This window comes from Triticum urartu, chromosome 7 (assembly GCF_003073215.2).
Source record: "Triticum urartu cultivar G1812 chromosome 7, Tu2.1, whole genome shotgun sequence".
NCBI classification, from domain to species: Eukaryota; Viridiplantae; Streptophyta; class Magnoliopsida; order Poales; family Poaceae; genus Triticum; species Triticum urartu.
The window spans coordinates 266,006,311-266,022,434 of NC_053028.1; the positions used below are offsets into that span (position 1 = coordinate 266,006,311).

Here is a 16,124-nt window from a genome sequence, read left to right on the forward strand (position 1 = left end):
TCACTTCGGCTTTATGACCTTTGTTGAACCTATTTGCTTATTAATAAAGTTGGCCATATGCATCGTTCTGATGCAGAGGCCGGGGAGCCCCTTTTTAAAAAAAAAACTAATATAGCAATTGCGGATCCCAATGAGAATTGATGGAGAAGATTTCAGTGGGCGTAGTCGCCGAGTGCTCCTATGCAATTTCGCTCGAAAAAAGTCCTTATCTGACTCATCGCATGGGTTGCCAAGCTCAACCCATGTCCTATTCAGATCCTTCCATTCATACCACAGCCAACAAAATCTTAAGGGGTTCTCTCTAACTTGTTAACCTCCTACATGGTGCCGACTGGAACGACAAACAACATGATGTGATGGGTAGTTTGCGGTGTGAGGACGGATGTAATAAGAGCAGCTCTCCCCATGGACATGATGAGCCTGCCCTACCATATGTACATAATCCTCCGTCCTAAAATAAATGTCTCAACTATTTTAGTACAAAATTATATTAAGATTGAGACAATTATTTTAGAACGGAGGGAGTACATCTTTCTCATATGAGTACATACATCTTTCTCTGCTGGAAAACATGAACTAAAAGTGCAAGTCTATAACAATAATTTTCATGACACCTGCTAAAAGATTTGCAGGCACAAAAAGAACCCACTGGTTTGCTGTTCACTTCCTCAAGCTGGTCAGTGCTCCCCCATTTCATAGTGTGAATTATTACATTCCGTTCAGTTTTTGTCCAAGACTTTCTCAATTAATATTTGGCTTATATGATATAAATTCACTACTCCCTCCGTCTTAAATATGTGTTTTTAATGATCTCAATATGGACTACAGACGAATGTATATAGATGTATTATAGTATAGATTCATTCATTTTGCTTCATATGTAGTCTATTGGAATCTCTAGAAACATGTATATTTCGGAACGGAGGAAGTAGTACCAGTAAATGTTTTGGAAACAACAATTTCAGATCGCATAGATCACACATTCCCCACAAAAAGAAATCATATATTAATAAAACAATTCTTGATAAGACTTAACCTAATATGTTTTAGGTTAGGAGAAACGAAGGGAGCAAGGTGGATGGAACCGCAGAAGAAACCCACCACACTACACCTATTCGTAACCAATATTTACAACACACAGGCGAAAGCACATTGACCTTGTAACCAATGATATCCGTTTGGATCTACATAAAGCATAGGACGGACCTTCGACCTTTCTTATGTACACCGTTGCACCCGTTGAGAGCTCTGCTTCACCTTCTAAAGCATAAAGCACACACATGTTTTCATGCGCTTTGAGCTTCTTGCGTCACTGCCTTTTGAGCCGTTTATTAATCTACTAGTACCGCTGCTTATCACAGGCAGTACACGCATCCGCTGAAGAGGGATTCAGAAATGTGCAGCGCTCGCATGGCCAAGTATCATCAGAATGGTCCGAAGATGATCTGGACGGCTGCTTCTTCGCCGCTTTGCCTTTAGCTCCTCCTTTCTTCGAGTTGGTGGCCTTGCTTGAGGTTGCAGCCTCTCCGGCACACTGGACATCCTCCAACCCATCTTCCAATGCTCGAACAAGGTTCTCAAAGTAATTCCGAGTTATACTGCAGCACAACGTATATAAGCACATCACAATGGCCATCTATGAGCATGGAAACATGTTGCTCAGACAAAATGTCATTGCATAATGCGTTGCACAGAACACTAATCAGAATTAGCATGACCAGTGAATCAGAGAAGCCTAGTTGGTTCACCCATCCAAATGCCTTTCATGTACCACTATTTTGATGAATTTGGGCTCTCGCAATGTTATCTAATAGAATCAACAATTTCAAAGAGCATCAGCATCCTTAGCACCCAAAAATTAGGTTGACACATCAGCCTTCCCACCATTCAACCCTATAAACTTCTTTTACAACATCTGTTAGCACCACCTGTAGTGCTAAGGATTTTAAATTATTATCATTTAAACTACACAAAAGTTAATCAAAAGTGCTTTATTTAGCTTAGCTTGGGTGCTAGCTTCTCTTTATCTGCACCTACTCTCCCAACCCTAAACAACAATGCTAGACGATTTCTCACTTTTACCATCTGTTCAGCACCAAGCGGTGTGCATGCTAATCTAAAAAAAAATATTGGTTGGGCTTCTAGAATAAGCTGGGTAGGGAGTAGCTAATTTCAGCTTATTCTAGAAGCCAGCAAAAGAACTGGCCCTTGGTCAAGTTCAGTTCAACTTTCGAAGAGAGAATAAGCTCCAATGAGCAGAAGAGAAAACTCAAGGAAGAAGAACCAACATATATTAACTAGATAACACAACGATATGAAGACTGCAAGTCTGTAATACCTTGTCAGACCAGCAAGCTTCACACGGAATTCACCAAATTCAGCTGGTGAAGGATGATCTTCAGTAGTATCATGTTTTGAGAATGGCAAAAACGCTAGCAGATCTTTCTCAGCACACTGATGGAGACGTTCCAAACCAGACTCAGCTTCACCTGTGAACATTTAGGATTACAGAAGTTCTAAGATTTTTGCAAGCATGTGAAAAACCTTTGGAATTATGGACGACTTTTGTAAATGCACAGAAATAGCAACCTTGCAGATACTCAAAAAATCCACTCTTGACCTTGTCCTCGAGATAATAGCCATACGCATACGTCCATTGAAGCACTCGCCTGCATTCTATAATCTGTAATGCAGTGTAGTGATGCATCATCAGATATAAGAAGATTTGCTGAGTACAAAGAGTCAAAAGTCTGTTTGACCATAACATAAAACTATGACACCAAACCTGTGACCAAGCTTCAATAATGAACTTCAGTTGTGTCTCCGGTATTCCATAAATATCAGTTAACTTTGCAAGCTTTAGCACATAAGAGAAACAAAATTAGTGTTACATAAAAGAGCAAATCAGGAAAGAACAAACAGAAAAACTCAGATCTGGAGCACTAAGGCAGTGCCAATAACATAATGTAGATCCTTACTTGTTCCTTTTCCGCCTTTTGCAAATCTGATATTGCCTTCTGCCTCGACTGTCAATAGACACATCAGCACATCAGCACCACAGAAACTTAATATAGATGAAAAAAGACTTCGTCTAACCATTCATCATAGACATGCCCAACAAATTAAAAAAATGTTTGCCAACTGGTCAGGTAATACACACGACAATGCAAGTGAAAAAATATTTGGTTTTATTAGGACTTGGGTTAGTGCTCCAACCAAGTATAATCATGGACACAATACTTACTCATCAGAAGAAGCTCACGAAAAGGACAAGCCTCAACGAAGCTAAAGAGATGGTCCTGAGAAGATGCTAACAGCTGAAGGGTGTTGGTTGTTTTTCAAGAGAGTTAGGGCAGTTGTCTGTATTCGACGGTTCTTTCATAAGACGACCTTTTTACCAGCCTAATTTGTTTAGGATGTCTGATGAAACAAGGTTGCAAGAGTTACAACTTTGCTAATACTCCCTCCACCAAAAAAATATAAGGTGTTTGATTTTTCAGACCCTAAAGCATGATTATGTGACTATGATTTTCAATTGTGATATTCCTAAAAACTGTAATTTGTGAGACTAAGTGTTCCAGAAACTTTTGGACACATTGGTAGCTAAAATCTTAGTACCTTGACTGCATTTGTAGAGTAATATGCCTATTTTTTTCTGTACAGAGAAATTATCATGTATGCTGATGCCAGAGTCTGTCTCCCATCTAGTATCTCATCTTTTGTCTTCTTTGGTTAGGTTACTGCACCGACAGCTGTAGCCGCGGCTTTGTAATGTAGCTGAATAGCACATTCTAAGATGCATGGATAACGCAATAGTAGTCCAGGTAGGTGAGGAGGTTAGAAAACATAAAGGTAACTCATGACCATGAGAATAATGCAAGACGCATTTGTGGATAATGCAATACTTGTCCAGGTAGGTGAGAAGGGTAAAAAAACATAAAGGTAACTCATGAGCAGGAGAATAATGCAAGCTGCATGTGTGGTAATCATAGAAACAGAGAAACTCATAGACACCAAACTTAAGTATCTTGAACATACTGTCTGATTAGATGCCCAGCGTTCATAGTAGTGCATATATCTCTCGAGTGAGTGTTTAGCCCTTTCCCTCCTTGCTTCAGCCTCATCATACTGCAACATAACTAATTAGGTTAAAGAAGAGTAGCAAACAATACAGCGAACCACACAGGGCCATAAAAATAGAGTACAGATGCATAGTCGAAAAAACGTACAACTCCCTCTTTCTTTGCCGATTCATAGCGATTGCAAGCATAAAAGCCACCAGTCCTCTCACCATGTTCTACCCATGAACCCAGACATAACCTAAAATGTTCAAAGAAAATCAAATGACAAGCATGAAAACATGATAACTGTAAATCTCAACGCCTTTCATCAAGAATGGGCAGTGAAATATACCAGCAAAACTCAAATTTGCAAGGAGGTGTGCAAGTCATATGCATGCATCCCTGGTTCTTCTCTATCGGTCGTTGGCATTTTGGACAGGGCTTAGAATTAGCCAGTATCCTGAAAATGAGCACCCATGAAATGTTAAGCCAGCTGATATGATTCGAAGCAACATAAATACTCATTAGCACATTTATGGGCGAACTCCCATTCATCATGTTGATACACCAATTTAATTGTATATGCTCCTGCTATTACTAACATATAGCAGCATCTTCACTTGTGCCTCTATTGCTCAGTTCAGATTTTTCAAATAAATGGCAGAACACGTCAATTGAATGAACGAATAAACCACTTCCAAGTGTCCATTAACAAAAAAAAAAGTAGGCAACCAGAAACCACTGAGGCCCCGTCTGGTTTTTTTAATTATTAGGTAAGAAAATGGAAAATGTGAACAGATCATGTATCAACCAACCTGCCCTACAGTCCACACAAAATCAGGAAACTGCTTACATAATAATCTATTTATCTGAACTGACCACTAGCAGCGCAAACATAGTATTTGAGGTGAAGGATAAGAAGACATCAAATATTACTATACTGAGCAAGTAACCAACCAGTTCATATTTTCAGATTCAGCGCTGTTCTTCAGAATCCACTTAGAAACAGTCTCACAGTTCACTGGTCTGTGAGCTTCTTCTGTGCACTGGAAACATAGAACGAGCATTAGTGAATCCAAAGCATGTATTATCACTAGAACCAATAAAAGATTAAAACAGAAGCATCCAATCGCTAGGAAAAACAGAAACAACAGGGAAAATGGAAGCAGTAGCACTCACATTCCAGCAAAATCGGAATGTGCAGTTACATGAGACATCATAGTTTACATCACTAACAAATTCCACTGCACATGTACAGTCAGGAGCTGGACACCATTTCGTCTGCACGAAATAATTAAGATTACATAAAGGTGTAACATAAAAAGTACATAATATCAGAATTGCTAATGTATCTGCAAGTATAAAGTATAAACAAGAAAGCCCCCCAAATAATTGTGCGAACAGCTTACCTTCTTGCGACTTTCCACATATGCACGCAAGGCAAATCGTGCATACTTCTCTTTATCTTCGTGTTTGCCTAATTTATTTATCATGCCTTGAAGAACAATAGCACTGCACGATGGATCAGGGCATCGCAATGACAAACATCCCGGACCCTGACTTACAGCAGCGCTGATATAACCTACAAATTTTGACATAAATATCAGAAGTTTCATAATAAAGACTGAAATGGAGAGATAAGTGTGAAACAGGAGAGTTGGATAGTAGCATCATAGGACCAAAAATTAACTGACATTAACATTGCATGCACGTGAAAGATCTTGTGAAACCTTTAAATCTTAACCTTCACAGCAGGATATATCACCCAACTGTGCCTAATGCATATCTATCAAAAACGAAAGGATGCAAAGTAGAATACTTCGAACCTTCAGGTTCTTTAAAGAAAATCAAAACTAAACCTTCTATGTCCTACTCATAATATCATCATGTCTTAAGCACAGACACATGTCAAACATTACTCAAATCACAGCCACCGAAACAAAATAAATTTGGGAAAGCCAACAAGGCGAAATAAAATAATTTTGTGGTAAGTGTGCTATGCATGCTTACCTACAACTGCATGAAAGAACTGGTACTCAGAAAGTCAGAAGCAGAGAAATAGACAGTAATTTGACCAGACGTTCAAGCACACACACACACACACACACACACACAGAGAGAGAGACCTTCCCAACATTCATGGCAATAAAAATGAGCACAGCCCGCAGAACTCATCATATCTGAAGAGTACCCTTCAAAACATATTCCACAAGTTAGCTGCAACCAAAACAACTGTCAGAGGTTAGAAAATGGTATACATACATCCAGAGCCAATGGGGCATCAAGACCCTGATCCGACATAGGAAACAGAAGTACCAATATTTTAACAAATAGTACATACCTTCCTCGAGTTATGAATATCAGTTCCATTCATAAGTAAGCCAACAATACCACGGACTTTGTCTTCATCAGAAAACCATTCATCATTCACCTTGCTGATGTCCCTGAATAAAGAACTAAAACGTATCAACAGAGAACAAATACAAATAAACAACATTACTTCCAAATAGTACCAAAAGATCCAACTCTTCAATTTCCAACCAACAAGCAAGAAAAGTGTGTGCATTGCCTTACGTAAAACTTCACAATCAAGGTGAAATGAGTAAATTCAAAGAACGTAAGGCACAAAAATTAAAAAAGAAAATCAATGTCTGGTGTTTAGAATTTTAGATACAAGATATATGGATAAAAAGGCACAATTATAGGATTATTCTCGGGAGGATATTTTTGCAGGAACAGTTGCGGGCTCTATCTAAAACTACACTAGAAATTTTTGAAATACCAATCAGGTGGTATGCTCGTAGAGCATCTTTAGAACTAGTAGAAAGTTAGAAAGAGATTATAACCATAGAATATTATGTTTAGATGTGACATACGCAGTTGAGTAGCCTGTGTATTGCAGAGCACAATCCAAATATTACTAGGAATTACTGGACTGAGATAACAAACTGACCATTTATAGTGGTGAAGAAGGACAGATGCTTCTTCCCTTGGAATCAACAGTAATGCAGATACCTCGCTTATATCTTCCTCTTGGCGTTCAGATATATCCTTTTCGGATAAAACAATGTATCTCTGTAGATAGCAGGAACAAGAACTCTTTTAGAGAACTCAAGCATATAGAATGAGCAATATGACATGGAAGACTAATGCAACAAGGGAACGCAATGCCAGTTTGTAAATCATGTAAAGAAAGAACAACTTGATTTTCCAGAAAAAACACAGTATCCAACTGGTTCTCCAGCTCAGGACAGAAAGTTATTACGCAAGTACTACGATTTGTTTCATGACTTGCTGCCTCACACAGCCAAAGCATGTTTCCTTCTTCTCTTTTGGTGTTGTGATTGCTGCAGCTGACTAAGCTTTCCCCCCTTATCTATAACGACGGAGGGAGTAGTACAGAACCAACTTAGTGGATTTGTTACAGCCCAAGACTTCTTGCCTTGACCCACTGAATTGTAGACAAGAACTTGACTCGCTATCTTACTCCTTATTGAAATACTTGACTCATTGACTAACTACAACAAGGATTATAACTAAAAGCAACAGCTACAAGCAGAACAAGCCAGCTCTAACAAAGGCTAACAGTTTGGCAATGAACATCAATGCTCCTTGAAAAATTCCCCACATTCAAATGCCAAATCTCATTAATCGTCACACTCACACCCCGCAAGCCCCTTTATTTTTAGCAACCGGTCTCCCAAGAGAACCGCTCCGTTCAGCATCAGGCAACAGGCCACCGCTCACCGCTAAAGCAGCCAAGAACTAACCAAGAACTGTTCACCTTTCCGAGTGGATGTGACATTATTACTCTATAGTGTTCTTTTAGCCCGTTTGGTCTCAAACCCTAACAATCCCCAAAAAGGCGAAAGCACCACGGAAGCAAGGGCCCGATCTGTGTCCGGCCATATGGATTGATTCACCGGCTCACCTGCTCGCGCGTGGAGACGGCCTCGTCGCTCCCCTCGGCCTCCCGGCCCTCGTAGTCTCCGGCCGATACATCCTCGTCGCCGGAGGCGCCGCCGCCGCTGGCGTCCCCGTCATCGCCCTCACCCTCGTCGCTGTAGTAGTAGTAGTCCTCGTCGTCCACCATCTCCTCGTCGCTGGCGACGGGCATCTCGGAGTCGGAGTCCATTGCGCTTGCCAAGTCTGACGATCGGCGGATCGGGCAGGGGCGCGAAGGGGTAGGAGGTAGGGTTCCGGCGAGGTGGGCGGGGCGGGGCGGGGGTAGGAGGCGGTGAGGAAGATGTGCGAGGCGAGACCGATGGAGTTGCGTGGGCGAGTCGGCAGCGGCACCGTGGTGGTGGTGGGTTTTTTAATGAGTCTTTTCGGGTTTTCCGAAGGGCCGGAGCCGGAGAGTATTGCAACTAGTACGGTCACTCTGTCTTCGTGTCGGTATCGGAGTAGTATGCGTTTCGATCGTAACCCTGTAAGATTGAAGTTTATTATTGCCGCTGCAAACGAAAGAGTTCTTTTTTTTCGGGATAATGTGGGTTTTATTCCTCAGAAACAGAATTACAGTCTGCTAGTACATCATGAGTAACTATGTCTGGCACACGGCGCAACCAACAAGCGGTGCTACCACCAGATCTTCCAATACTAGCTAAACTATGAGCAACTATATTTTGATGACGCTCAATTTTCAACGGAATAAACCCACGCGAGTCCAGAGTTTTCTTAATCTCCAACATGAGATGACCATATGCAGAACGGTCCAACGAGTCATCAGTCAATGCAGCAACAACGGCCGCGTTATCGAATTGGATCACAATTGGCAATTCTGACCGATGTATACTCATTGACAATCCTTCAAGAATAGCGCTAATCTCTGCTTCAAGGGCATCTTTGCAGTTGAACAGGTACCGATAAGCCGAGAAGATAACCTCCCCCTTGGAATCCCTAAGCACCATGCCGGACCCAGCTAGTCATGTCTCCTTCACAAATGATCCATTCGTAGATAGTGCGACCCATCCCAGGGGAGGTTTTGGCCAGGGTGCACGTTTAGCACTAATAGGAGCCGGGATGGCCACCTGTTCATCGACGGTCATTTTTCCTTTAATGATATCCTCAATGCTGTGCTTCTGGGCCTGATTGAAAGAAGATAAATAGCTGCATAAAAAGTCTTTTGTGATGTCAAGCGGTGGAGTGGCTTTATGGTGCAACTGGTCATTCCGTACAGACCATATAGGCCAAAGCAACATGATAATCATTGCACATATCTTCTCTGTCCTATCCGCAAGCAGTGACATTAACCATTCCGGCCTCGTGTAGATTAACTCATCATTAGTCGTGAGTGGTCAAACCTGCCTCATTGTATTCCATATCGCGACAGAGCTTGGACATGTTATTAATGCATGAAATGAGTCATCCTTTGAATCTCCGCACAGCCGACAAACTTCAGATTCGCTAATGTGACGCTTTACTTTGCATGCTGTAGTAGCTAACACGCCAACCGAGACCTTCCATGCAAATGTTCTCATTTTATGTGGTATTTGGGCCTTCCACACCCAGTTCCAACATGCGCGATCCCCCTCAGGTCTTGAGCTGCTAGCACCTGGGTTGTGACGTCATATGTGCTCCTGCATCGCCCAATGGTAGGCCGATTTGACTGAGAATTGCCCAAACTTGCCCGGAAACCATGCAAGAAAATCATCATCCTGGCTTGGTGATGTTCGAATGCTCTGGATCACTTGCACGTCTACCGGCCAAAAATGTTCATTTAGAAGATCAATATTCCAATTACCTCTATGATCAAGAAACTCAGAAACTCTGTTCAGTCGACATCTTCTTTTTGGGGTAATTGGTTTTAGCACAGCTGAAGAGTTCTTGTTACGATGCTTTCATAGCTGAAGCAATAGCACTTAGATTCAGACTGAATTTGGCACGTATGCTCGGTTGCAGCAAGATTGAAGTGGCCTCGGATAATGAAGGGGTTGTCAATGATCTTAATGAAGGTGGCTCGAATTCTGTAGTAAGTGCCATTATCGATGAATGTTTCTTCATGAAGTTAGATTTTAACCATGTTTTGTTTGCGCATTGCAATAGAGATTGTAATTAGGCTGCTCATGAACTAGCTAAATTAGTTTAGTACTCTACTCTTAGTGTCTGGATGGATTCGCCACCATCTCTTCCTTGTAAGTGATACAATCATTTGATGGAACGAAGGAAGGAGTATTAATTATCAAAAAGAAAACTCTGTAAGATTAAGATTTCTTGTATAACTATGGAATATTAAGATTTCTTGCTTCAGTTACACGTGTGCTTGGAACGTGCTTTCACACCACTATTTTCTCTTTCTTTCCTTATTAATGGGCAACGCTGCGCCAGTCGGCGGATCTTTGTCGCTTCCACGGCCGAGGCCATCCATCAGCTTACCCCTTTCGTCACAATTGCAACAAAGACAATGTTCACAACCCTTTACAACAGACCTTTTGTTACAGAAACATTTGCAATAGAGGTTCTGTGATAGAATTATTATTTTTGTCTTGGCTTTTTTGAAACATGTGAGTGTCGCTGCGAAAGAACTTCTGCAACATAGATAATGTTGCAGGGAAAAACCATCTTAACCTTTTTGCAGCATGGATGTTGTTGCGAAAGGACTTTAAAACATAGATGATGTTGCAGAAAAATTGTAAAGGTGGCAGAGGCGTCCAATGATGAAGGTCCTGGCCGGTTGATTAGAGGTCGTGCATCGTAGGATCAAACTCATATCGGCTGCGTGTGCGGCAGGTCGTGATCGGCCGGTTGATTTTAATCGTTTCCCTTTTTAGATGGACTACTTTCTTTACTTGTCGTGTGTGTGTTTGTGTTCACATGTTTTATGAGTATTATCATATATAATAATTAAGTATTAGTCACTCTATTTCTATCGGTATTAGAGTAGTATCATATTTAATGCGTTTCAATCGTAACTATGTAAGATTTATCGTTTCAATTAGATGTGTGTTTGGAACGTGCTTTCGCACTCTTTTTTCTTTCCTTCTATATTTTCTTTTTCTTTGGATGGACTACTCTTTTTGTTATGTGTGTTTGTGTTCACATGTCGCCCCTCCTCCACTCCTCCCTCCCCTCCCCGCGTCGCCGCCTCCCAAGCAACTCGAGGGGCCCCTACCCGCGTCAGCAGCTGATGTCGCTTGAAGCTACGTCAGTATTTTCTCTAAGAGGAAGGGATGATGCAGCACAGCGGCGGTAGGTATTTTCCTCAGATATGAAACCAAGGTTATCGAACCAGCAAGAGAACCAAGCAACACAATGTTAACAGCATCTGCACACAGATAACAACTCCTCGCAACCCGATGTGTTAAAGGGGTTGTCAATCTCTTCCGGGGTACGGCGCCTCAAGATAGGCAAACGGGCGTGAGGTAAATTTATAATAGATTGATAGATCGAACGCCAAATAACATAAATAAGAATAAATTACAGCAATATATTTTTGGGTTTTTGGTTTAGTAGATCTGAAAATAAACGCAAAGAAAAATAATATGAGAAAGAGACCCGGGGGCCGTAGGTTTCACTAGTGGCTTCTCCCGAGAAAAATAGCAAACGGTGGGTGAACAAATTACTGTTGAACAATTGATACACTGCAAAAAAAAGACACAACCGTGACATTTTGGGCCGAACAAAATTTTTTTTTGTCATACTTATGACAATAATTGTGACAAAACCTGGTATCATCATAGATGTGATGGGGTCCTACTTCTATGACAAAAAATCATGACAGAAAATGGGCATTTCGTTCTGGGCGGGCCGGAGACGCAGCTGCATGACATTCTTTGGGCTGTTCATGACGAAAAAAACCGTGGTAGAAGCGAGGGCAAGGAAAAAATCGGAGAGTTCCCGGTTACGGTGGCTGGTCGTGGGCCGAGCGATGCGCGTTTCTCTCGTACGTACGCGCGTGTGTGCGAGGCGTTGCGCTCTGACTGAATCCGAGCGAGGCGTTGGGCTCTAACTGAACCCGAGCGATTGCACTGCAGGCTACGCGTTACTGAACCTGAGTGATCGATCGATGGCTGTTAACTGAACCCGATCAAGCGATTCCTTCGCTACTGCTGCTAACTGAAATCGATCGATACTGCCTCTGGATGAACAGTGAGCGTTGCTGGGGAGTTTGGATAAACAATTCTCGGTGGGGGTTGGATGAACATGAACCCGTGATAGTAGAGGTTGTTGCCGCTAGATGAACAGTATCCCGATCGATCGAGCCGGTAGATGAATAGGACCCCGTGGAGGGCTGGATGAACAGGGCCCGGTGGATGGCTGGTTAAACAGTAGCCAGTGGAGGGCTAGTTGAACAGTAGTCGGTGGAGGGCTGGATGAACAGTAGCCCGTGGAGGGGTGGTTGAACAGGACCCCATGGAGAGAGCTGGTTGAACAGTAGCCGGTGGAGACTGAATGAACAGGAGCCCGTGGATGAACAGTCACAGGTGGAGGCTGGAGGAGGTCGACGGTGGATGAACAATAGCCCGTGGAGGCTGGAGGAGGTCGACGGTGGAGATGAACAGTATCCCGTGGAGTCCCGTTTTGCGGTATGTCACACCCCTCCCGATGAACAGGACCCCCGTTTCGACCGTAGCGCTCCAACACAAGTCTGTTTCCTCCATTTTGCGGTACGCCACACCCCTCCCGATCAACAGGACCCCGTTTCGACCATAGGAGGTCCAAGACAAGTATGTTTCCTCCGTTTTGCGGTATGCCAGACCCCTCCCGATGAACAGGATCCCGTTTCCACCGTGGTCGGTCGAACACAAGGCAGTTTCCTCCGTTCTGCGGTACGCCAGGCCTCGTTTCCATCGCATGTTCCGTCCAAGCCGGTTGGCTCCCGATGAACAGCACGCGTTCCGTTGCCTCCGATGAACACGACGCATTTCGTTGCCTCCCCATGAACACGACGACGACGCAGTTTCTCCGTTCCGACCCAGTCACAGCCATGTACACTAGCCCTGATCGTACGTATGCGCGAGTAGGCGTTCGAGACCCCGCCCGTATGTACATACGTGGCCGTATTTACTTTCTTGCACCTTGGTTGCTGTACGTACGTGTACATGCTACATGCGCGCCTCTACTACCACATGTGCCCTTCTTTATACAGCCACGGTTCATCACTGCAGCCTGCAAACAAACCGATCGACCAGTATGTACGCACACGTTCGCGACCAGAATAACAACGCTACGTACGCTTCGACCGGGTGGATCCCGACTGTCAGGCACTTCCTTGCGTGCGAAGATGTAGCTGGTGGGTCCCAGCAGTCAGGGGGGCGAATCATTTTTTTGCCCGTAATATGGACGCACTTCCTTGCGTGCGAAGATGTAGCTGGTGGGTCCCAACAGTCAGGGGAAACGTTTTTTCGTGAAATACGATGGCCCGTCCGGTGGGTCCCCGTTGTCAGGTGGAGGAATCATTATTTTTCGCGAAATAAGGAGACACTTCCTTGCTGCGGCCGTGGACCCAGCTGTCAGCCTCTTCACGTACAGTACTCTTCCGATGGAAGTCGTTCCTTGACCACGTTGACCACGCCGCACCGAGAGCACCAGGGCAGTGGATGACGCGCGAGGCCTAGGAAGGGGACGACGCGGAGCCGTGGAAGACGCGACAGTGGATGCCCACGCCGAGAGGAGTACGCGGGTTCACTAGTTCGGCTTCGGTGTGAGGCTGTCGTCGCCGCAGAATAACAGGGGGTGTGGGTGAGTGGAGGGATGGCCTGGCCAGCGATGGGAGTAATAGGGGGCGGTGAGGCCTCCGCGACAGCACAGTCGGCCACGGGAGGCAGGAGCAAACGGCACGACCGGCGCTGCTTTGGGCGGCTGGAGCGAGAAGACCAGATGTTGAAGAAGCACTACGGCCGTTGGATGGACATCATACAGTCACTAGAGCTAGAATCGTTCATATTGACTAAGTTGACAAACCATCCGTCCCCGTCATCTTAGTAGGCCCACAAGTCAGCCTCCCACAATGATGGGTCCCAGCTAGCAGGGGGAGTATTCATTTTTTTTTGTAATAAGGAGGCACTTCCTTATGTGCGAACATATAGCTGGTGGGTCCGAGATGACAGCGGGGGGGACATTTTTCAAGAAATATAAAGGCCCTTCCGGTGGGTCCCAGCTATCAGGTGAAGAAATCATTATTTTGCGCGTAATAAGGATGCATTTCTTTGTGTGGAACCCTACTGTCAGCCTTTTCCGATGGTCGTTGTTTGTTGACCATGTTGATCTCATCACGCTGAGAGCACAAACGCGGTGGACGAGGCGAGGCCCGGGAAGGGAATGACCTAGAGCCGGCGAAGCCACCACAGCGGATGCCCACACTGAGGGGTGTACGAGCGCTGATTGGTCGGCTGCGGGGTGAGGCTGACGTCGCCGGAAAATAATAGGATGTGCGGGTGTGTAGAGGGATGGCCTGGCGGCAGCACAGCCAGCCATGGGGGGAGGGAACAGGCAGTCCCATCGGCGCTGGTTTGGGCGGCTGGAGCAGGAAGATCAGAGATTGAAGAAGCACGGCGGCCGTTGGATGGACATCCAACGGTCACTGCTCTGTGTTGACTAAGTTAACAAAGCCTTGCGTACACGTCAAAAAAGATTAGGACAACGTCATCGTCAACCTAGTAGGCCCAGAAGTCAGCCTCCAAATATGTGGAAAACAACATACAACCCATTAGCCATTATTTTCAATAATTTACAGCCCATTTGCTAATTCTTAAGGATATTGTCCATATTTTTTTATTAGCATTACAGACCATATATTCTGGGCACTTCTAAAAAATTCAACGAAATTTTTTATATTTTGATGGGTCCGAACTCTTTTAATCATGAAATTTCGAGTTACATTAAAAATAATTTTTAAAAAATTATATCAAAATAAAATTCAAAATACAATTCTCCGCCAAAAAAATGAATGAAATTTAAAATCTTAACTAGCAAGATGCCCATGCGTTGCACGGAACATGAAGATGCATTTGTATGAGTAGTTTATCTTATGAGAGAAAAGACGTTCTTTTAATGTAATTGCCAGTTGGCTTTGGTTTTTATAAGAGTAAGGAGTAGAGAAATCCAGAAAAAAAGATATTTTAATGTAATTGCCGGTTGGCTTTGGTTTAAAAATTTACAGTCCATTTCTTACAACTTATAGCCCATTTTCTGGGGAAGCCCATTTTTTACTACTTTACATCCCTCCCTCCTCGTCTTGAAAGATTTGCTGCCCAGCAGGGCTGAGAAGAACAAGTAGGCCTCGATTTTGGTGTTCTCCAAAAAAGAACTGAGTAGCTATTTTCAGAAAGAAAAAAGATATCAACTGGGCTCGTCATGTGCTTAAATAAAAGCGTAAGCGTGGGCTAGACGGGACACAATCCCCGCACAGCGCGCAGTTGAGCTCCGTCTCTGAAACTAAAAAAACAATTGCGCGAGTTGCTGGGTCCCTAGTGTTATCGACTCGTTGTGTAATTTTAACAAATCCACCGCTGCGCCGGCCTATGCATCGCCGGTGTGAGATGAGACATCGATGACTTGTCCTGACGACATGTCGCGGTTGGTGGACTCCGCGTTCCCCTTGCTGAAGTCGACCGCGTCCTCGTCCTCGTCGTCGGCGCCGCCCTCAAGGTTGTAGTACTCGTAGTAGTGGCCGCGCCAGAGCTCGCGTTGGTACTCCACCGCCGATTCCTCGACGGACAGACTCTTCTCTAACTCGACCTCGGCCACGCACAACTCCTCCTCCCGGCGCTCCTCGATCTTCGCCGCCTCCTGCATCTCCAGCTCCCGCTCGGTGACCTCATGAGGAAGCAGGTGCTTCATGGCCACCGCCGCCTTTTCAGATGTGGGTTGCATGCTGGAGTCCGAGGTGGCCTGGAATATCTTGGCGTGTGCATCCTCGATCTTGCCGTGGATGGGCTCGACCCGGGCTAGTGCGACATCGGCGGCACGGACGACAGCTCGAGCGCTCTCGGCGTTTGCAGCCGCCATCGCAGCAGCAGCTGTAGCCGTCTCGGCTGCCATGACTGCCCTGTCGGCTGTCGCAGACGCCCTCTCGGCGAAAGCGGTCGCGCTCAATGCGGATGCGACGGCACTCTCGGCGCA

General features: G+C 44.4%; 1 protein-coding gene across 2 annotated transcripts; it reads right to left on the bottom strand.

Annotated features, from left to right (window-relative positions):
- Positions 1–982: 982 nt before the first annotated feature.
- On the bottom strand, positions 983–8,367 carry LOC125525953 (probable E3 ubiquitin-protein ligase ARI8). 2 transcript variants are annotated; one of them, XM_048690951.1, is made up of 15 exons: positions 7,993–8,367; positions 7,015–7,136; positions 6,403–6,505; positions 6,188–6,293; positions 5,471–5,643; positions 5,241–5,342; positions 5,019–5,107; positions 4,414–4,521; positions 4,230–4,320; positions 4,039–4,128; positions 2,979–3,026; positions 2,786–2,857; positions 2,590–2,683; positions 2,339–2,489; positions 983–1,598 (listed from the first exon to the last, which is right to left on the bottom strand). In XM_048690951.1, exons 1-15 carry the CDS (start codon positions 8,194–8,196, stop codon positions 1,340–1,342), a joined length of 1,812 nt encoding a protein of 603 aa, XP_048546908.1. In that variant the 5' UTR covers positions 8,197–8,367; the 3' UTR covers positions 983–1,339. The 2 variants fall into 2 exon arrangements, with proteins under 2 accessions (XP_048546908.1, XP_048546909.1); XM_048690952.1 differs by having other exon boundaries at positions 6,188–6,278; positions 7,993–8,366.
- Between the last annotated feature and the right edge of the window lie 7,757 nt (positions 8,368–16,124).

What these genes read in the sequence shown, in the direction of transcription:
- LOC125525953 (XM_048690951.1), bottom strand. Translation starts at nt 8,196, where the DNA reads ATGGACTCCGACTCCGAGATGCCCGTCGCCAGCGACGAGGAGATGGTG. An exon ending in CATTCCGATTTTGCTGGAAT is followed by an intron (nt 5,108 to 5,240) that starts GTGAGTGCTACT and finishes CTATGTTTCCAG; the next exon opens with TGCACAGAAGAAGCTCACAG. An exon ending in CGGCAAAGAAAGAGGGAGTT is followed by an intron (nt 4,129 to 4,229) that starts GTACGTTTTTTC and finishes GTTATGTTGCAG; the next exon opens with TATGATGAGGCTGAAGCAAG.